Source organism: Anticarsia gemmatalis, chromosome 13, assembly GCF_050436995.1.
Source record: "Anticarsia gemmatalis isolate Benzon Research Colony breed Stoneville strain chromosome 13, ilAntGemm2 primary, whole genome shotgun sequence".
Classification (NCBI taxonomy): Eukaryota; Metazoa; Arthropoda; class Insecta; order Lepidoptera; family Erebidae; genus Anticarsia; species Anticarsia gemmatalis.
Window position 1 is genome coordinate 1,162,485 of NC_134757.1, and position 24,169 is coordinate 1,186,653.

The following is a 24,169-nucleotide window of genomic DNA, read 5'->3' on the forward strand; positions in this document are numbered from 1 at the left end:
TTTCTGGTGTAAAGAAGGGTTTAAATAGGGGTTGAATAACTGCTTTTTAGAGGCAAAGTTGCGTGATCTTGTTAGTCTATTGTGATCATTGTTTGAGGTAAGAACAAAGAGAAAGATTTTTTTCGAAGCGTTAAGTGGAAGGTGAAATTTGTTTCTTACTCCTGGATTATTGAAAACATGTGGTTTTTTTCGAAACAGTTTGTATAGAAAGGTCACATTTTCCCACTTATTAAAACAACACATCTTTATTAATAAATTGCACGATTGCATCCTATGTATAATAACATTACAGGTTAAAGATTGATTCCATAATATGATTATTATACTTGACCATTCATTTTAATCAGCATATCATTAAGAATAGTTATCGTGTATATATTTATCTGCAACAAACAATTTCCACAGTATCTGCTACTGTTCTACGTCCAACGTTATCTAGTGTTTAGCTGAGATGTTCCGTAGATCAGATAATGTACAATCAAGGCGGTTTAGGCGAAACCCAGCGGCTCGGAACACTGCACACTACGGTGTTAGCTTACCAAGTACTTTATCAAGACCTAACACGCTATCTATCTTTTGTATAAATTTCGGACATCGGTCAGCTTGTTCGCCTCTTCGAAATACTTTCCTATTATGTAAATTAATTTCTATTTAACACTAGCTGACCCGCCCAGCTTCGGTGACGAATCTGAGCGTGCATTTTTAGTCTGCATTTTTATTTTGTTTTTTTTTCCTTCCATAAAAACAATTCCCGTGTCTTAAAGACAATTTTTCAAAAACAATAAGTTAAATTGGTGGAGCTATTCTGTAGATTTCCGCTTAACAAGACATTTGACGATCTATTTCAAGATTAGGTCATTTAACTAGGGAATAATGAAATATTGACCTTAATTGAGAGTTTTCACGACACATAAATAAGTTAACAGTATTGAACTGTAACATAAGAAGACCTGCACAAGGGTAGTAGAAAACAAGGTATGGGCCTGTCAATGGGAGAAGCTTTAAGCCTGACATTGAGTAAAAGCTGTGAATTGGTGATGAGAACGTGTAAGATAATCATGTCTTTAACCTAACTGCGCTTACTTCTCTTACTACCTCAGGTCAATATTAGAAGGCCAATTCTACACCATATCTATTTAAATTATATGACGCTTAATTACTGTAAAGCGAGTTTATTCTTAAAGATGCTGTAAATACAAATAAATGTTCCTATCTTATTTAATTGTTCAGTATCGTAGCTATAAACCAACTGTGCGAACAGGTCCATTCCTCTAAACCCATCGGTTTCGCTGAACAAGTTTTATATTTATTGAAATGGAAAACAGTAGCTATTGCAAACCAACAAAAGAATCGACATACAAATAAAACGTGGAACGAAATATTCAAACGGTTTTTGTATTTTTTCCTGGTATTTCAAAATCGTTTACTGGTAAGAGAATTCAATTAAAACAAAACAGAATTTATTTTCGTTGGAGAAAAGAAAATGACTGAAATCTAAAAATGTCTACATTATATACTTTTATTATTCCTATTGCGTATTATACACATAATACGTCACAAGTATCTTATTAGTTTGTTATGTTTACGCAAATAGACTTCTCGAATTTACAATAAAATCCAAAGACTCGGTTCAAGGGCGAAAAAAAAAGTAGACGTTTTAAATATGAAAAAATATAACTATAATACATTAATAGACACCCAACAATGTGAAAATGAACCAAATCTAACCACATCTTACATTTGTGTGATATTATGAATTGAACACGAACGATTTATTAGCAAGACGTGACCAAACGTAGAACAAAACAATACCGTGATTGACACTCTGATATAAGACAGCCTTATTACAAAACTTGAAGCAGATTTAATGCAAAAAAGTCAGTATTTTTAGCATAATCGATTTTGACTCTAGACAAAAAACAATGCAAAAATTTGCCATTAGTATTAAGGAATACTCAAAATTACAGACTTACCCTCTTATTCATAAAAATATATGAAGTTATGAAAGGCTTATAGAGTGTTTTGTTTCTTTCACTCCTTAACGAAATGAAAAGAAGAAAACATATTATAGTAGCTTTTTAACTAAAATAGGTTTATAGTGTTTATGAATAAGAGTTAGAAGAGAGATCAAAGTTCAATAACAGTCATGTCTTATTCTACATTTGATCACGTCTTTTCATATCAGAATACTCACTTGTATCCGGTGCCAAGTCGTTCTCCACCTCATGTCCAGTAATGTTCATCATGTACGCGCTCCTGTTCTCCTTCGAAGGCTTGTCCACCTCCACCAGTTCCACATAGTCCACCTTCTTCAACACGTCACTACTGTTCCTGTCTCGCTCACTCTCACTAACACTCCTATTACCGTACTCACTCTCGTTTATCTTCGCAGCGATCAGAAACTCAAACCGCGGCATATCCTCCGCAAATTCAGACTCAGGTCTAAAAAGAATATCGGTTATCGTATCCTCTCTATCCGTTTCTGAATTTATTATATCTTCTAGCAGACTACTTGATATGTTTAACTGCTTTTCAAAAGCATCAGCGTCGCGGCTATGTATTTCTAGAACTTTATTCTGATCCCTCATTGTCTTCTTTGATAGATCTTCGTCTCGGTCTTGTTCTGCGTTGACCATCGCACGCATGTCTGTTTTAGAACTTTTATCCGTTTCTCTCGTTTCTTCATCAGTTGCAACCTCGAGAGTATCAGAATTAGGATCAACAGGTAAACTAAAATTATTATTAGAATATTTTATGACAATATCTGTCGTGTTATCGGAGTATGGCCGCGCGTGAACGATGTCGGCTGTCAGCAAAGAATTAAGAAGGAAAAACATGAGTTTTAGCTTTACGTTTGTCATTTTCACGATCAAGTATTCATTATTCCGAGGGTCAGTTCATTGTTAATGAGGTCTTCAAAGGCTGTAGTTCCCCGAGCTCTGCAACAAAGAACAGTTAACTATTAAAGTTTTGAACAAACTTGATTAATGGCGGACAGTAACAATGGTTTTCTCATTAATTTTTCATTTGGAGGCTTCGCTTTGTGATGTTACTGCGAATTGATTGATGAAACCTACTGAATATTAAAGTATAATTAATAATAAAGCAAATTTTGATTTAATTATTTAGTGGATTGTTGCCGAGTTAATTTCGATTGTAATTTAAGTAAGTAATTAAGGTAATAACTTTTATTAAAGGCCTGAATTATTGTGATAAAACGACAGCTAACTAAATTAAAAATTAACGGACGTATTTTTAAGAATTGATTAAAAATAAATTGTACAAAAGCAAGAGCGAAAAATATCAAGCTTCAAGAACAAAAAACTGTTTCTCATTTATCCCAGACTTTTAATACCATCAATATTTTAGTCTAGAGCCTTAACGAAACATTATCTCGGAGTTCATTTTTTGCACATTAACCTTTTAAACGATAACGATTGAAGATTACGCCTACGTAACTCGTGGCCTTATCTCTACTACAAGTATAGATACATCTCCTAAATTTAGTCAGTGAGAATGTGTGGGTGTTATTTACTTAGTAAAGTTCGTGTATATAGAGCAAACTTTATTTAGAAGAATACAGCTGTATTGTTGTCAAGCGTAAAGAGTAATAGGAATACGAAGAAATCACATAAATACACAACTAAATGGATAGGATTTAAACATAAAAATAATAAAAAAATAAATTATACTCTGTTGCCTTTTTTTGTATTCAGTATAATATATTTTCTGTACCTATAAAAATCATGTCGACACATATGCGATTAGACAAATCGTTAGAGTTTTATTATCTACAATGCTTAGCTGTATTATGCAGTCTTTAAAATCCCCCTAATAATTTTAGAAATTAGCACAAACAAAGGAAAAAAATCACGATAAGTACTTGTGCTAGTAAGTCAATTTGTACAACATTTAAGTCTTGATACAGGACAACTTCAAATGCTTTAAAAAATACGAAAAAGAACCATTGAAGTTTTTCTATAAAACTAAAACATACAGTGTTATTTATCTATCCACACGTAAAATACGGTCCAATTGATCCCAGTCCTTGTATCGTCTCGTAATAGCTGCAGGTGACCCTGTGCGTTGGCCCACTTGTGCGGCCCTCTCGTGACGAGCTGCAGTTAACCAATATACCACTGACTACTGGACCATTGTGGACACGCAATCAGCCGGGATTACTATACGTTGAGACTGAGTAAATAATAAATTGAATCTTGTTTACAAGAAGATTCTCATCTAAGTTCTAATAAATTCCAGTGTTCTATTCTATAATAAACTTTGTCATTTCAAGTTGATCATAGAATAGTATACTGGAATTAACGCGAGCACGCATTTAACTGAGAATGCCTGACGTTTTAGCGTCGAAAAGTCAGGCATGCCAATGTAAAAAACATGCAACGCGATAGTTTAAAATTACTTAATTATATATAAATTATTAAATTGATATATAAAAAGTGTACCCTACTAATCTACTCGGCGAGAGTCTCCTCTTATTTAAAGGGAGGAGTTAGATGTATTTCACACCTTTACCTATGTATACATATCTTCGAGTGCAGCAGGCGCAGGCATATATATTTCTTTGAATTGAACCATTACTGTCCTACTGCTGGGCAAAGACACTTATCCCAAACGAGATGGTGATAGATTAATATAGATATGTATGTATATTTTTATTTAGATATACATATACACATGCTAGCAGCTACCGTCTCGTAACGCACTGATTCGTGCACGATCACGTATGAATTAACAACGTGTGTGCAATTTGTCAGCGTCGCCCGTGACACCTCATCTAACGTGCTATGAACGCTTTTTATTAGCTGTTTATATGTTACGTGTACATGTAACTGGCTGTATTGCGTCTTAGAGGGAGTACTGCTTCTTGATATTTTCGACTTCTTGTTATTAGGTTATTATAAACCTTAGATAAAACATACAAAAGGTAGGCTTGTACATTTTGACATGTGCATAGTTTTAGATTAGTTACCCTTCAAACATGATTGACAGATAATATGAATTTAACTAAGTGCCTTATGTAATGTTTCACTCTGTAATAGGTATATTTTCAACAACATTTACAAAAAAAAATTACACATCAGGAACATTCGCTCAATATTCAATTTTTCGCACAATATTTTACACTAACACTACGGTGTAACAAGCGTTTGACATTGTAAATAACTTATAAAAATCTGGTTGCTGACGAAGCTGAATAAGAGCGCTGATAATATATTTTATACAACTTATTAGATGGATACCTCGTTTCTTTGAATGCGAAGTAAGCAGTGCGTTTTACTACATAAATTTACTTTTTAACAAATTTTCAAACTTCCAAAGTGACAACTATAACTCTTACTTCAACACGAAACTAAATCCTTCCAAAAATTCTATCTCATTCTGTAAAAGTAGTTCAAGTGAAGTACTAGAAGTAAGTAGTTTAGCAGCAAGATAAGCACGACTCGACGCAATATCTCACGGCTTACAGTGCACTACGCTAGTGGCACACGAGGCGTGATCTTATCATTGCCGATGTGAGACGAGGTGGTTTTTGTTATTAGGTTTATTAGTTTAATACGGTTTTGTATTATATTTATTCGTTAATATGTCAAACCTTAGAGATATTGTTTATGAACGTAAAATAGTATTGATAAGTCATCATTCTGTCTTATATTAGTTGCTAATCCGGAATTTGTCCACATGGAAATATTTCCCGGGGTAAATAGTATCGTATTATGTCGAAATATGTATATACAGCCTATGAATGTCATCTAAAATCCATTTATTAGGTCTTGATTGAGATAGGGAAAAGCATCTATCACACAGAACGCCCATTTAGAATAGCCATAGGACAGTACTCCATTACAAAAAGTTATCTAAAGAACATAATGTGTTTATTTATACCATCCCCAAAAAGACATAAAAAAGATCATCAAACCACCAAATAAACTACATAAAATACATTTACAACAAAACTATCGCCATTACACCACATAATACCCAATAACATTCATTCAGATACAATTTTGAGATAAAAATTGATGTTATTTCATACGCTAGAGGCTCTCGGGGGAAATTTGCTGCAAATGAGCCTACTTTACACAACACCTCGTACTATAATGTATGTTTGATGAACTGAAACGAGAACGAATGTGACCTTTTCATGTATTTGACCTTTGTTAACGATTGATTCATTTGTGTAGCTGTATGATTAATTAAATATAAGCGAATCGGAATGTAAGGCTGTTCTGTGTAAGTTTAACCATATTTTTTGATTTCCACGATGCATGTTTGTATCACTTTTCCGTCCCGGTGCTGACCAAGAGGCTTCTTCCACAATAAGAGAGCAGACGCCTGCCTCTATCACGTTAGTGCAATGCTGGTTGACTTTACGTTTCCAAAACTGATTTCCAAAATTCTAAGACAATTCTAATCTTCGAAATCATTTGCATGCTACTTTTCTATCTCTTGCATTTCCAGTCCCCTTGCTCGCTGGTTGCGCCTGACCATTCACCTAGGAACGCGTCCAAGTCACTCTGACATCTCCGTTTGAGACTTCCCCGAAGTTGACATTTTTTTTAACCTATAAAGTACTGTCCCGTTGTCGAGCAAAGTTCTCCCCTAAACTCTTCCACCAGTCTCTATCGTCAGCCATTTCCTGCTACCCTTACAGATATTAGTCCTAATCGTTGCCAGCATATGTTTAAAATTCACGACTACAATATCCATATGAGGCAAATATTTGTTCCACTCGGTTATTCTTGCTTTCATAAAACAAAAAGACCTACTAATCCAACCTACAATTCCTCTACAAACGTATTATTGATATAAATTCCATACATGTTTAGTTTCAGTGTATAGCTCGCGGCCCACGTCTAACGCCTCCGTACGAAGCGGTATTTAACGACTGTATAGAACGATGTGCCATTCATCACTTGTTGTGTTGAATAAATTAATATCTGTCAGCGTGGGTAACCGGCAGTGGATGTGATTGTGATTATACGGTTGAATGTCTAGGAATAGAAGCAAATCAGACTATACCATATAATTATTACAAATGTGTATATTTTATAAAGAAATTCAAAGAAATAAGCAACGAGGTAGTAATGTCTAGTATTGCCTAACTTACTCATTCTAGGCGGAGACTTGCAGAGGGATTATGGGTTTTCGTTTATTTAAGTTCCTGGGAACCGAAGCAAGTGTCGTTCTTTGAAATTTGAAAAAGGAAAGAATTTGTATATTTGCCTAATGGACATGATTTTGAAATACGCCAATTTTACAAAATTATTGACTATATTACAACCCAAGATTTCAACCATGGACAAATTAATCACAAAATAGTTAATAATACAATAATAATGTTGAAATAGTTAATGTTAGTATTGAGATACTGAACTGAAAAATAAGAAGTTAACTCTTAAAATAACATCTAATTCTAATCTAATTCGCAAGCAAGCATAACCGCTAAAATTGTACCAACGTCAGCCATTACGACAAATGTAATTCCATTTTCCACCACCAAACGACCATGGCGCTAGTAGTCTTTATAACTTTAATTTTCCAAAGTGTTAATTTAGTTGTGGATTTAGAAATTGAAGGAAAATGTAGGCTAATATCATTATTATGTTATTGTTGAGTGAATTTTAGTAAAATTAAGCTTATTTTGGTATTCTTGTTGATATTAAGATGAGGAATGGACGAACGGTTGTGTTTGTGTTTGAGTTGTCGGCTCAAAGTAAATAAAGTTGAAGAGCCAGTTGGTAAATAAGTAAATATGTCTTTTTGTGATCTGTAAATAGTTGGGCTTTATTGAGGATCGGACCCTTTCGTTAAAGTTTAAAACGTGCCAGAATATTATAACAAACATACAAAGTTTATACATTATAACATTAAATGTCAAACTTGACATATGAACTTTAATTTGTCTTGATCAACTTATGGCGTCGGAAGTGTATGTAAATCTCGTGCAAATATCTTGAATTTATAATGAGTGTTTATGAGCTTTTCCATCGAAAGTACTTTTAAAGGATGCGGAAACTCCACTGTGACATTGGGTGTTTCACATATTGACTATTGTTTACCATGATCTTCTTGACCTTTCGGCCCATTAGCCGCCTTCACAGGCTGTCTGTAGGCAGAAATCTACAGTGCCAAAATGTCAAGAATAAATTTATAAACTACAGTAAGTCGCATTTAACTTTATACACACTATGCAAATAATAGTTTTCAATGCATAAATAGCTTTAACAGTAAATAAGTGTAGTGCAACCAGTAAAAGCCTAAGTAACACAGTAATCCAGTAATAAAACTGAAGTAAACAGGATAGAGAGACAGTTAGACAGAGAGAGCAGATTTACAACGACTTTTATTGGCTCTTATTGAAATTAAATCAGACGGATAGCTCTACACAATTTATTTTATTACGTTTGAAATAAAACACGCCTTTAATGTATTATTGTTAGGTATTGCGTACTGCAATTAATGGAAACCAGATTGTTTTGCTCTTGAATTGAAATGTCTTAACCGCTTCGATGAAATTTGGCAGGTTGAAAGATTATTTCAAAGGTAGGACATTGTTTTTTAGCACACGGGTGGAATCTTTGGTAAAATTTTATACATATTTAATGGTCAAAACCATCACTGACATAGTTTATTTCGCTGTGACTTATGGTCTATATTGTAGTAATATTATGAATATAGCAAACATAAGTAATTAAGCAGAAGTAATAAACCTAAATATATTATATTGAGCAATGAAAGTAACTTTATATCATTCATAACTCTGCAAAGCAGTTACTTAAAATTCAAGTAAAACTTAAAATTAGCCAGTAAGTGTGTGTAAGTTCTCACGTATGCCCCGTACTAGGTCATACAGCTTGTAGTGTAAGCGACAAGTTGCCTGCAGTTCAACGATACCTTACTTGTAACTTAAACTGAACTTGCACGCAGAGTTGCAATATTTCTTACAATGCGTTTTTTAACAAATCAAAATGTTTTTTTGAACTTAAGAAACGAAACGTAAAAGTAAGTGGAAATTGTGTTACACTTTTGCGTTATTGTTATTTGAAGGATGGCATTTTATGACATCTAGTGATATATAAAACCTGAAGACACATTATGAAATATACAAAATATTAAAATTTTCTATAAGTAAAAGCTTTTTTATAAATATAAATTTAAATACACTGAATAACTAAAAAGATTTCAAAATCGACATCATGTATTTTTAGTTATACGGTGTTAAACACTACAAAAAAAGCTGTAACAACTTAAAATCGTCACCTCTCTTAAACACAAAACATCTTCAGTCGTTATCTGATGAGCATCTTAACAATTTATAACAAAGCTCTCGACTCTTGTACTACAATCGTTTACATTATAACCTCTTTACTTAATGGCCGCTACATTTTTTATACATTTTTAACGCAAACACGTTAAAATATTATTATGAATAAACTTAGGGATAAAAACTTTTGTAATTTCAGAGGCTAATTTTTAAGACCTCTTTAATGTGTTTTCAGGTAAAATGATTACAGAAATTACGAAACCGCTTTTTATTTTATAAGTCGTAAAGTGAAATTTTAAAGTTCATCTTTGATTAATTTTGTAATTTAATTGCTAATTAAAGTCATGTTCTTTTAATCATTTCATAAAGTATTTTGCTAAAATGTTAAACTTTTATGTTTGTTAGATAGAGATTCAATGTGACGACGTATTATGTAGATTGCCTTCAGCAAATCCGAAAGGACACTGGATTTCAAAGCTGGAATATGCAATTTCGAAAACAGACCTCACATAACAAAAAGGTACCTACAAAAAATCATACACATTTCGAAATCGCTAATCTATCGAAATAACATCAAAGCAACTACACTCCACAACTATCACAAAGCAACTATCACCATTTAATTCGATCAATCGAGTCAATCTACTGAAAAAGCAGCTCCATTCTAACTCTTACCGATATAATTATTAAAGGGTACCCAAAATTCAATGGAAATAAGGTGGGAAACGGTCCCTTTGTAAAAAAACCCCAAGTTTATTTATGTAGAGGCCTCTTTGTAAGCCTTATGAGGCTTTAGCGGTATACCCAGTTGAGATATTGGAGTTTTTTCGGTATTATTTATTAATATTATACGGAGGGTATAAAAGGTTGGTTTTGCAAGTTACTGAAACTAAATGGAAAATGGTTTTTTATGTATAGTTTTTGTTTGAGAAGGTTATTAGAATGTACGGGTTGAAAATGTTTGATAGTTTGTTTTGCGCAGATGATGAGATCGGCACTTTACCACTGTAATATCATATATGGAGCATTAGAAGTCACACATGGCTTAAAATTTATGAACACAACAAAGAAAGTGTAGTTTGATGTAAATATGAGTCCATTATGAACACGATAGAAAAGCACCCATGGAGATACAATTAATGTCAATACTTTAAGCGAGATGCAAAATTAAATTAACGACTAAATTATTCAAACCTCTTACATAATTTGAAAATATCGACAAAAAAAAACTCAAAATTCACACCAAAATTTAATAACATTGTTAAGTTATCTTATCTTATCTTAGGGGTGAGAGTGCCAGTAAATGCCTGGCCTGCATCATTAACTTAACTTAAAGTGAGGCCCTAAGTTAAGTATTATAAACCTCCACCCTTATGCAAGAAGTTACATCGCAAGACTGGTGTGTAATAGCTAAATTAATTAATACCATACGTAATTATAATTGGCCGTGCTGCGAGTTCATTATAATTGACATTAATTAGATTTCTTACCCCTACCCTTATATATGGGAGGTTATGGTGCATTGTGACGCACATACATACATAATTACTTTTATAATAAGTTTGTAAGATTTCAAGAGTTGAAACCGTCTTCAGAACTTTCTTTGGAATATATCTTTGACGTTTGTGACTCTCAATCTGTAAAAATTTGTTATGGCAGTTTTTGACATTCTGTCAATCTGTCAAAAATAATTATGACAGCTTTTGTCAGTTTCCGAACAATTATATGTCAAAATTAATTTAATAATAAAATTTTTGCAGTTGAAAAATTGTTACTCAATGTATTTTGAACTTGCTGAAGTGCATATAGGGTTTGACTTGGTATTTGTGTTTTAATTTATATTTGAATCAAGTGGTATAGTGTGAGGGAGGAACTGTAACTTTTAAAGTAATAAAACTTGAGATTTTGATTGGAAAGTCATTTAAAATTGGTAATTAATGCTTTTATATGCGTAAAACTCGGTTTACCGAAATGGGATGTGAGGAAAGTAATCAGAACGGAGGAAAAGCATAAAAAAGTCTCAAAAAACATATTTTCAGAAGTATTATATACCGATAAAAATATTTTCCCTTTATTGGATATACAGGGTGTCCCAAAACTCAACGATAATCTGAGACAGGATGAAAGGCCAAGTCATACCGGCTATAGGAAAAATAAAAAAAAAATTCCATATCACTTAGTTCAGCAATAATAGACACTTTTCAAAAAAGTTGAAATTCCACACCCTTGGTCGCATTTTCAAGTCCCGTGATCACCAATGTCACAATTTCGCTGTGTTTTTTTGAATTTCGTGATCTTAATTAAATATGCTATTAATCGTATAACAAATTAATGCACAAAACATTGTTAATATAATAAAAAAAGTTAAGTTTTAGTGAGTCATCTTTCTCAAAAATATCGTTAGTCAACTTTGACGCTTCATACTAAAAAAAAAATGTACTACACTACCCTTGGCAAGTTATTTCAAAAGTTGGCGCATTTAATCAAGATTTCAAAATAGTATAACACTTGCCACTTTTCTTGCCATTAAAAATGTTATTTTTATTTGAAAGAAGAGTATCCTCGCAAATGGATCGGACGCAGTGGTACAATTTTATGGCTTCCTTGTTCTCCCGATCTAAATCCAGTAGATATTTTTTACTGGGAATGCATAAAAGAAAAAGTTTATTCGAAAACAATACAAAATCTATCATAACTTAGACAGAAAATTGTCACAGCGTCAGAGGAAATAAATGCAAGGAATTTTGATTGACTGGTGCAAAGGTCTTTTGTAAGGCGTTGCAGAGCCTAAATTCATGCTAGAGGAAAACAATTCGGAATTACTTTAGTTTAAGGAGAATAATTAAATAAGATCGATGGTTCGTTCATTGTTTTTTTTTTTTATTATTATAATCTATTATGTTTATTACATTAAATATTTGTTATGGACTGACTCAATTACATCTTTACTAAAAATAATTGCTTTCCTCTGGCACGAATACAGGCTCTGCAACGACGTATAAAAGATTTTTTCACCAGTCAAGCAAAATTCCTTGCATTTATTTCTTCTGACGCTGTGACAATTTTCTGGCTAAGTTATGATAGATTTTGTATTGATTTTGAATAAACTTTTTCTTTTATGCATTCCCAGTAAAAAATATCTACTAGATTTAGATCGGGGGAACGAGGATGCCATTAAATTGTACCACTGCGTCCGATCCATTTGCGAGGATACTCTTCGTTCAAATAAAAATAACATTTTTAATGGCAAGAAAAGTGGCAAGTGTTATACTACTTTGAAATCTTGATTAAATGCGCCAACTTTTGAAATAACTTGCCAAGGGTAGTGTAGTACATTTTTTTTTCAGTATGAAGCGTCAAAGTTGACTAACGATATTTTTGAGAAAGATGACTCACTAAAACTTAACTTTTTTTATTATATTAACAATGTTTTGTGCATTAATTTGTTATGCGATTAATAGCATATTTAATTAAGATCACGAAATTCAAAAAAACACAGCGAAATTGTGACATTGGTGATCACGGGACTTGAAAATGCGACCAAGGGTGTGGAATTTCAACTTTTTTGAAAAGTGTCTATTATTGCTGAACTAAGTGATATGGAATTTTTTTTTTATTTTTCCTATAGCCGGTATGACTTGGCCTTTCATCCTGTCTCGGATTATCGTTGAGTTTTGGGACACCCTGTATAAGAATGATAATTATATAAAGATTGTTTATGTGGTTTTACTATATGAAATCGATATATAATTACTTAGCACGCCTTTAAGAAATGTATTTAACCAATTTTAGGCATGTAAGGTTTCATCACGGTAACGAAAAACCTTAAAAAAATCAACGTTGAGCAAAGAAAAAAGAATACAATGCCCACGCAGTAAAAGTAACTCTAACGCGAAAATCGCGCATAAAAAGTTTTCTTCTTGAAATATTCATACATGAATACAAGAATAAAGCATGTAGTTATTCTATGCAAATATAAGGGGTGTTGCTAATAGACGTACAGGGTGTTGTAATGAGCAATTCCGCCGCCCCAACGTGTCTAATTACGAGTGAGGGAGCAACGCGCTGCCTTCTTAACTACGACGCACTTGTATTAATATGCATGGAAATATATTATTAAAGTCTTGTTACTTTTGTATAAGGTCTTCAGTTTATGCTTACGTTAATAAATTGTGGCATCTTCACATTGTTACAATGCAGAACAATCTGAAAAGCGATCAAAATTTTAATGTTATGCTACCTTTCTTATTTTTCGGCGTTTCGGTGAACATTGACGTTGCTTTTGAAAAAGACCAATTTAAGCGGTTGGTCTAGGTGCACGCGAAGTTTAAACGCATGATCTCGTTAATTGCAAATATCCATGCTTTGTAAAATTCTGTTGTTACGTTTAAACTGCAGAACAGATTTTGATAAACTGTTGTAAGAAAATTTCATGTTAAAGACTCAGTATTAGGCACAGGCAAAAGGAAACCTATATATCAAAGATACTGCTGAAATAATATGATAGTTTAAACCGTGCTTGAGCCCACGTGCAGCACACGTGTCAGCTAGGCTTTGCATATTAAAATTATCATAAAACAGAAACACAGTTATGATTGCAACACATACAACCTATACATAGATTACCTCCTAGTATAAAACGAGTGAGAAAAAAACTCGTTAACAAAGCATGTACCGTTTTTAAAAATAAACACACACATTTTAATCTCCAATCGCTTTATAAAAATACCCGCACAATTTTCATGTCACGTGTCGATTATAAAACACAGCCGCATCTGTCACATTCCCTTTCATTTACCAAAGGGAATATATCAACATGTGTATGCTAATCAAAATCCAACCGTATTTCAAAGCAATAAAGATTAATTTCCAATAAAAATATTGTACGTGCGAAAATTGGATTTGTCGGACTTATTTTAGGATAGGGGTAAATAGACTTTTTTTAAATTGAAAATTTTCACGGCTTAGATGGATTGGTCAATTATTATAAGCAATGTTATGTTTTCCAATTTTCATCTGCCAATAAGGCATGATTGAGATTATTTATTTTGTTTCAGAAATAAAAGAGTATCTGAGGTCGGTACTTGATTCTGATCATGAGGTTCAATCCCCAGGTCAGCCAGATACTACTGGGTTCTTAAAATTTAAAACAGAACTAGCGGCCACTCGCGACTTTGTCCTCGTAGATTTAAGTTTTCCCGATTCCATTACTTTATATGGAACTATTTTCCAAAAATCCTCTCTTAATGCTCCTCTACACTGCCCAAGGAATCTTCATACCAAATTTCTACTTTCTCAGTAGCTTCGACTGTACGTTTTCCATCAGTCAGTCACTCAGCAACGAAAGAGTTTTAAGTTATTGATTGATTGATTATCTAAAAGCTCGGTGTTAACATTGTTACACGCACTAATAAGTGAAAAAACATAGCCGTATTTCAGACACCTGTGCTTACCTTGTAGTACAGATGAGATTTTATAATGAAACTACAAAATATAATAAAATATGTTAACAAACACAATCATGTTATTACAAGGCTTCACACAAAACCTCTCATCTCATAGTACACAGTCTGTGTACTGTGTATTGAGTACACAAGTACACAATACACAACAAACAGTACACATGAGCACTTTGCGTACTGAACTGTGTTTGACACGCGTGAGTCGACAGATGTTTGGGATAGTTTGTAGCAGGTTTGATACCTGTATGATGTAATAAGATGTCATGATTTTTTTAAAGTTTCCCATCTTTTCTAATTAAATGTCAAAAGTGGCAAAAGTCATCCATATCCAATTTTTTTAAACTGAAATACGCTCATGACGTATAAACTGTTTTCTAAATTGACTCCCGACGGGACAGACTTTTAACCTGCCCTACAAAGTTCGGAGACGCTCAGCTCAAATACCATCGAGCGGTCACCCATCCAAAAAAGGTCCGAGGTAAGGGTTGCTTAACCTACATATCACGAACTGGCAAGTGACTTTGAGCGTCAATTTATACCTTATAGTATTAAAACCTTCATTACAAATCAACTCACGTCCTCCCAAAAGCCTAGAACCCGAGCCTTTTAGTAAGAAACAATGAACAAGTTAACACCACTCATCAAGGAGGGCTGAAGGGTTGATAGTTAAGGACGTGAAGGGTTAATGAGACGGCCTAGGAAATAGACACTATTTATGTGCTGTTTTATGAACGCTTCTTGTAATGTTTTTATGCCTTGAGCGGTAGTTTTTATAGCAGTGTATACTATATCATATTCCGTTACTTTTGAAATTGTGTGTTTTTGTGAATAGTCAGTTGTGTATGTGATTATAGGGATAAGAATGGCGTTAAGAAATTTTCAGTTTTCGCCTTGAGTATTGAAGTGAAGAATTCTTTTTTATAATATTCCTTAAATAGAAGACACGTGTTTTTTTACGGAAAGTAAATAAATAAATAAAATGTTTAATTTTAGCGATGACTGTTAGGCGCTACGGAGTTTACTGGGTCATCTAGTTATTAATATAAATGTTTACTTATCTACTTACCTTACAACTAATTTAACATCTTATTTCTTTCGTAACCATTATACTTTCGTCAGCTTGCAAATCTTACCAGCGTAATCTTTCATGTTAATAATCTCCTCATAATATTTGAAAATAACTACATCATTATCACCTACCTAATAAACTACATTTTAAAAACTGTAATAATATCGTCTAACAAATTTCCATAGCATACTGTAAGCGCCTTACATCCGCTGTGACCACAGCGTATATTACATCAGTATTCCCACACTACAAGATCCGCTTATACCAACTAGCACACAATGCGGACGGATTACAGAAGTATTAGTGTTTTTCGTCGAAAATATAAGAATTCTTCATGTGGAATAAATCGGTTTTTGGAAATGTGGATTTAAATGTTACATTAAGTTTTTTAGTTGCAGTTGCAATGGTGAATTCTGTCTTGTATTGTTTGTGGTTACTAAGATTATACAGCATTTTTTATTTTCTTTTTTTTAATATGACTTACATATTAAGTGCAAGATATTGCCACTATTTCGTTTTAATATACATAGGTTATTTTTAGCTACACGTTGCTTGATGACTGTTATCTATTTATTTCGTTCGTGTTTTTCTAGGACGGTTTACCCAAATATTAATAGAAGCGTAAATAATTCATAACAACTCATTATAAGAAACCATTTGTTATAAACAAAAGTAAATATTGGAAATAAATCTGTAGCAAACTCTACCAACTCAAGTAATCTGTAATAAATTCTTATTATAATACATTAAAACATTCACATTACATTATCCAAAACGCATTACGGCTACACCTGATATCCATTATATTTAACCAAAAACATCCCTAAAAACGTTACAATTCACCTCTCGATATTGCCTTAAATATACTCTACCAATTGGTACTTCTGTACTTTACCTGCGGAACACCGGATGTATACTACCAACAAATCATTGTAAGGAAGGGCTCTTCGCTATAAAGAAGCATTATAACCGATACATACCGACATAAACCGGTATATACCGGTATAAATCGGTATATACCGGTTAGAGCCGCTTCAAGTATGCCGTAAGTGGCCGTTCAGGCGATATCCAAACTTATAATGTGTTTCCAAAAGTGATATCAAGTTTTGGGCGAAATAGTTTTTCAATTTATTTTTGGGAGTTTGTATCTTGAGCTTGTGAAGTTATATATTCTTTTCATATGTTGACGTTTTATGTTAGATACAATGTACGTAATACTCCACGCTAACATGTCTCCTTGCAGAATTGTCTCTTGTCTCGTTGTCTACTTAGTGGTCGGCCATATATTGTGACCAAGGCCTGTGTAAGTCGAAACGTCAAGCTACCTAAAGTAGAACTGTACTGGCTCCTCAATGCTGGACAAGGGTCTGTTCCCGAATGAGGAAATTCATTATTAGCTGAAATTATTTATTACAGTTATACAACGCAGGTGAAATACAAGTGGATCAAAAACTTTAGCGTATCGACTCAGCTACTAGGGAATTTCGCGCTCACCGCTCATCCACCGTTGGTAGAAGCCAAGACGTCAACAAACGGTTGGCGGTCGCCCGTATCGTATCGGGTAGATATCCGGCACTACCTAATGGTTAGGCTTAGAGTTTGTTTAATACACGTGTTTAATTCATAATAAAGGCATATTGACTTCAAGTAGATTACAAATCTGAAGTCAATAACTTAACAAAACTAAATACAAAGACAACATAATCAATACTTAGAATAACCAAATTGCAGGAACGCTCGGGTTATACAATTTCCCAGTACATTACCATTTGCTAAGCATATTAACTACCTGAGAGCCGTTACTGGGAATTCAGACTGCTACTGAATTCTCAGTAATATCTAGCTTTTCTTCTCGGAAGCCTTTATATAAGCTACTAGGAACCCTGGAATACAATAATCCTATGCATACAATAATCCCCTTATATGAATGTAAGCTCGTATTAGTATGTGTTTTGTCTCTTTCCGTCTAGTTAGAAACCATTTTCGATTGAAAAGGACAAAATATAGATTAACTTCTCCGAACTGAAGACACGATTTTTAATAAGTTGGTATCGTCAGTTGCGCTTTATTCTATTTTTGCGATATAAAACTTTTACTATGAATCCTCTCGATTACAATCTGACCAAAATGTCAAGATTTGTGAAACAAAAATAAACTTTTCGATTGTGTCATTATTAGATTGTGAACCTAGTACTGCCGAAACGTCAAGATTTGAGACGAAAAATAACTTTTTTTTCGCGTCTTAACGAACATGTACTAGTATTCTAATAAATATACAAAAACCCATCATTTGACATATAAAAATTCGTCCCTAAATCTTTCAGAAAACTTTACATAGATTACCTTTAATAATATATAAGTAGTGTATTCATTTCATTAATGTATAAAACAGTCTGGCTGTGTAGTATGGAAGTAAAGAAATAGATGTACGAGATAAAACTTTACGTCGCCCTCTATTATACCTTCGGGGACTCTGAGCGACTGTCTCACCTTAACTTGACCTTGAAGAGCCAAAGAGTGTATATCCGAGGTAGATTTAGGTGTTCCTTTGATTGAGTATTTGATTATTAGTCATTATTGATAGTTATATTAGTTGCTTACGTGATAATTGCTTTCAGATTTTTCAATTGCCTGTATAATTTTCATATTTTCTCATCGCAATAACCTTTCTGGTTCTTTACTGAAAAGGTGCTGAACAATAGCTGTTACTGTTACGAGCTTTTCTCGATATATTTGAAGAATATTAAATAAGAGGTGAAAATTAAGTCGCATTACTGGAATCCCAAATAATGCTACAAAAGCAGGCTATAAATAAATATGCCTTGATTACATACTTCTTCGGCCGAAAATAACAAAATTAAAATTCGCAATTTGGGCACCAGTCTTTATTCTACTTACAAAAGACGTTTAAATTCTGAAATTGCAACAGTCTTCAGACTAAAATATGTTCTTACTCTGCGGCATTTCCCAAAACGAGAGCACACAAGGCAGCCAACATCACCCCACTAAACAAAGCCTTATTCCTTACTTAATGACAACAAATTCCGACATATTCGTGCTCTAAAAGAAAATGGCTGCTGTTGAAATAAATGAGCGTCATTGTGGCAGTCAGGGGTCGAGACTACAACTGATTTATTTATTACTCACTCACTCTTACTAACACTGTATGAGAGCGAGCGAGAGGAGAATACATTGTTGTTTTATGTCATATAACTTTTTTTTGTATAATAGCTAAGCCCGCATCTGTGGTCCGAGTGCTAATGTATAATAATATGAATGATGATCTCGGGTATTCACGGGGTCTAATGTTTGGTTCCCGGGTCAAATAAGTTGTTATTCTGTTCCGATATCTGCAAAAGTGAGGTGAATGGAACCTAGCCTTCTTTTATATAGGCCATAGGGAACCAACACTATAAGCAGCGAAGCGGTGTAACTTAAATGGTGTTAGTTCCTAATACTGTAAAATACCTACGACATATTAATATGTATGTATATTATATAGTATAGTCATTCTTCTCAATCCCCAATCAATATTATAAATGCGAAAGTAGCTCCGTCTATCTGTCTTTCTGTCTGTTACGCTTATCGCGAAAAGGCGGCAAAGAAAGAAGGCAGAAAGGGTCAAAAGAGGGGATAAATGTTTGTTTGGAAATTCTGTACTAAGTCACTTAACCACGCAAAGTCGCGGGCAAAAGCAAGTTTCCACTAAAAACTACCTACATTAATAAAATCTAAGTTACTAAAAATAGCCTGAAATAAGAGCACAAAAACTGTTAATCGCCGTAAACCTGCTTTTAAGTCTAGGTAGTTACAGTAGCTCGGGTCTCGCGATCAATATGTAATGAGTTCGGTACTATTGTATGAAAGTTCAACTAATAGACTTTTGCAATACATTGTTGAGTGGGAGTAAGCTACATAGTAGCAAATGCTGCTATTTATTTAACTTAAATGTCTTTGGATAATAGACTAGTGGTCCTAGCCGATGTTCTGCCAAAATTCGGATCCCGATCGCGTGGGAGTGATTTTGTTTTAAATCTCTATGAATGTCTAGTGTACACCAATTATCATCATTGTCATCACCATTAGCCTGTGTCCATCTATTGCTGAAGATTCAAACAATTATCACCTTCTTTTAATTCTGGTAGCAAGTCTATTGTCTATTTGAAAATCTGTTTATTTAAGAATCTTTTCTTTGACTATGATCTGTCCTTACATAAATAGGCAAATCTATTAATATATCAGCTTATTTTAACGAAATAAATAAAAGGACGTTTGGATCGGTAAGTAAAGCAACCTTAAACAAACTCAGTTTCAGTGCCGATTCATTTCCGTGGCTTCTGACGGCGTAAAAATTATTATCTCGTCTTTAAGCAAAGACCCTTAAACGGCCTGATACCTTTAATATTAGAATAGCTAGTAATGAAACCTAAAACAAATGCGCGCATAATTTTTGCCCACAATTTGTAAAAAAAAAACTATATATTCTATGTAAAATCATCAGTGTGTATAGCATAGGTACTGGATTATATTTACCCATCCGTTAGTCTGAAGAGGTCACATTCTGTATCAAAGGTTCGGGTCCGAACCCTGCGAGGGTCTAATATTTGTACACCAAATATTGAATCTGTATGTACCTATACAAACCCGGAAATAGTATAGAATATATCTTGCAAAGAATGGGCTTCGGATAGGGGCTAAGGGAGAAGAACTTTGTAGGGTCCCGTGGAAACGCTCATAAGCTGTTGCACTTACTGGTAGGTAAACGATCAATGAGGTCTTTTTGTAGATAGTTTTATAGAACAATTTCGTGTTTCAAAAAGTCTGTTCTATAGTCCAAGTAACTTAGTAGAGAGCCTTGTATGCAACTTTCCTAGCTTGCGCAGGTATACAAAATTCAGAATTTAGTAACATATGCCACCCTTCTGACCGTTGTATATTTGATACAGGTACTTTAATTTGAAAATACTCAAAATTATAATAGTAACGATTATCTAGATAAATCATGCATGTTAGGGTTCGCTTCTAATTTGTCAAACTATAGTCGTTTAACAAAAGACCAATCATTTGAACACAAGTGACATCATTGAACCAAATAATATTAAATACCACACAGTTCATTAAATCATCACATTATAATTATTTATCCACCAATAGAGTTCTCATTAAGTTATGTTTAGCATTATGAATGCACTACTAGTTATCTACATAATGCCGTTAACCTCTCCAGCTTGTCTCAAAGGCTTGTGTAAGGAGATTCTCAGAATCTCGCCGTGTTGCACTACCGGGAATAATGCATCAACGGCTTCATGCTAAACTAGATTAAGATATTATATGAAACAAGGTGCCCGTCCTGTTTTGCTTATACTTTTTACCCGAGAATCACCCTTTCTATTGGTAATAATTACGTGCAAATACGTTTGGTTGATTTTGAGTTTATCGCGAACAAACAGACTGACGCGGCTAGAGGATTTCATTTTATAATATACTAGCTTTCCGACCGTGACTTTGCCCGCGTGGAATTTCACCTCAGGGGAATTCCCAAAAGTAAGAAAGAAGAAAAGTAAGAATCTTCATGCCAAATTTTAACTTTCGAAGCTCAGTAGTTTCTGCTGTGCATTGTCCATCAGTTAGTCACTCGGTAACGAAAGAGTATAATGATAGTGATAAAGCCATATTCCTATAAATCTTGGAGATAAAATTCTCTCTTTAAATATACAGCGATTCTTGATAGTAAAAGTACCGAGAATATTTTTAAAAACGCAACCTTCAACGTTTTAAAGCTTAAAATATTCGAATACTATAGTATTTCTACGAACAACTTGAATAGAAATTTATTTGATTTGTTACTTCACAGTTTCCAGGAAAGCAGAAAAGATTTTTATGAAAATTCCACACGAACGGAATATTTTTTGCTTCCATTTCGTTCTTAAACGATAGCTTATACGACTGCTAATTACAAAGTATCTAGAACGATTCCTGTATATAGGAAAATGGATATTGATAGTTAACTTTTATTTAAGTAGCGTCATAAATTACGAAGATTATCATTTGCAACCTTCACCTGGCCTTTCTCATTCTCCCTTCTCATAGTCATTATTGGAACAGTAATGGGTTGAAAGAATAACCTAAAGCTTGGTAAAGCGATATTATACGCGGCATGTAACTTTATGTCTCTGAATAGAGCAACACAACAAGCCGCTTTGCAGAAGACGAAACGGTAGTAAGTACCAAAGACGTTGGCATATATGCTGATGATGAAGACGTATCCATTCATTTCATCACCCGCACTTCTTGCTTGTTGCTATGTTCCGATACATAAACTTAAATGGCACATGTCATACCGGTTGAACATTAAATTGCTTGATTTTGCCTACTGTTTAAAGAGTTACTGTTTAAAGTGTTGTAAAATATAATTACTGACAGAATTTATGCTCATACTTGAATTGACACTTCAAATTAATTGACTTTTCAAGTACGTTTTAACAAGTAACAAGTACCTGTCAGATTTATGAAAATGTATTCTGAACCTTATTACCGAAGTGATAAGAAACATATTTTGTTGGAAACAAAATAGTCAAGGGCTTAAACTGTGACATTGTACTGAGCAATTGATGTTATTATCAATCGCTTAGTTCAATCTGTGACTGTCAATCTTACTCATAAAACATACAAACATAAAACTCATAGTTATTCTATGTGTATTTTACATTTTCTCTGTCGTTTACGAAATGCCTTTTAAGCGCTCATAAAAAAAATATCAATTAATGTCCCATTGCTGGGCAAGGCTCCTTCCATAATGAGAGAGGGGTTACGCCTTGAGTCACCACGCTAGCCAATTGTGGGTTGGGGACTTTGCATACCTCCAAGAACTGTTCTAAAGAACTCTCATGCATGCAAGGTTGCATCACGATGTTTTCCTTCACCGTTGGAACAAGAGATAATTATTTCTAACACACAAGTAACTTCGAAAAATCATTGATGTGTTGCCTTGGGTTCGAACCTGCAACCACTTACATGAGAGGTACCAACTTATAAACGTAATACATAGATGTAGTAAATTAGATTTATAAAATCGAGAAAAGGATGTTCCCGATTTGACAAGACAATCCAATAAAACGACTTTCACAATCAGATAAACCAGTTATGTTGGGACAGGGACTCGAATTTGGGACCTTCGGGCTCGATGGAGGAACCTGACAAAAGTGATACAACTATTGTATTGAAAACCGATATTTATTATCGCCAGATAATTTCGAAGAATAATTTTGACGGCGTCTCGATACATTTTCTGTCATTAACTTCAATATTGTAACGGCAATTAAGTGATCTGGCAATAGAAATTCGCCTTAATTACATAATTTTGGTTACATTTAAAATAAAACACTCTTTCCCACTTGTTAGTAAAGGGTTTATATAAAAAGATGATAGTCCGATTTACTAGCCAATTATGCGTCGGTATATTTAACGTCAAGTCAAAAAAGAACAGTCTAATGTCTTAAGTAAGGTGGCATAACGATGTTTTTCTTTTACCGTTATAATTAAACTAGCTTCGACAAGTTTGTGTTAATCAAACTTAGGTGCTACTTGTTGCCTACCGGTAAAAATAAATTAATATTTTTCATTATGAGTTTCAGTTAAGAAAACAATAGAAGCAATAAGCTCCCAAATTATATCACAAATTTTCCTCGAAGTACTTAACTGCTTACGCTAAAGGCAATAAATTACAAGCTACATTAATTTTACAGTTACAAACTTACCGTAAATCTCATTTTCCGAAATGTATTTCACAAATTCACAGTTCACTTAAACATAAAAAAACCGTAACAATAAAAGATATTCGTACTTTTTTCTAAAACAAAGGTCACAATCACACACGGAACATTCACTCTAACACAGGCCGAATATAAAAGAAATAAATTCCAAATTCAAATGTGACAGCTGTAAAACGCGGGAGGCGCATTTTTTGACAGTTCGATTACTTTTTTTCTAATTATTACGATGACACTGATCGAATTTTATCCGGCGCCCGGGATTTTTTGACGGAACGTTCGTCCGCCCGGGAGATGCCACCGGTTCCAGAGGCTGACTCTCGCCCGTCCGCCGATCGAAGCTCCATAGACTGCGCCTCCCCTCTTGCGTAACTGATATTGTTGTAAATTATAATAGTTCCTTTATATTACGTCATTACAACTTATCGAGATTGAATATTGCTCTGAAAATATTTATTAGTACCTTAAATATTAATTATAATGCTTAAAACCGCCTTTAAAAGTATAAAAATTTTGCCAAAAAAATTAAGTTAATATAACGTTACAGTTTGACATTCTAGAACAATAAAGACTTTAGCAAGAA

At 33.8% G+C, this 24,169-nt stretch overlaps 1 protein-coding gene across 2 annotated transcripts in view; it reads right to left on the reverse strand.

The window, feature by feature from the left end:
* The window catches only part of LOC142977710 (uncharacterized), a 71,044-nt gene extending 47,139 nt beyond the window's left edge, over positions 1-23,905 (reverse strand). For both annotated transcript variants that reach the window (XM_076121784.1, XM_076121783.1), the window contains exons 1-2: positions 23,575-23,905; positions 2,195-2,939 (exon numbers count right to left, since the gene is read on the reverse strand). In XM_076121784.1, the coding sequence (XP_075977899.1) occupies positions 2,195-2,861 (667 nt within the window). In that variant the 5' untranslated portion in view covers positions 2,862-2,939; positions 23,575-23,905. The remainder of the gene's footprint in view (positions 1-2,194; positions 2,940-23,574) is intronic.
* Between the last annotated feature and the right edge of the window lie 264 nt (positions 23,906-24,169).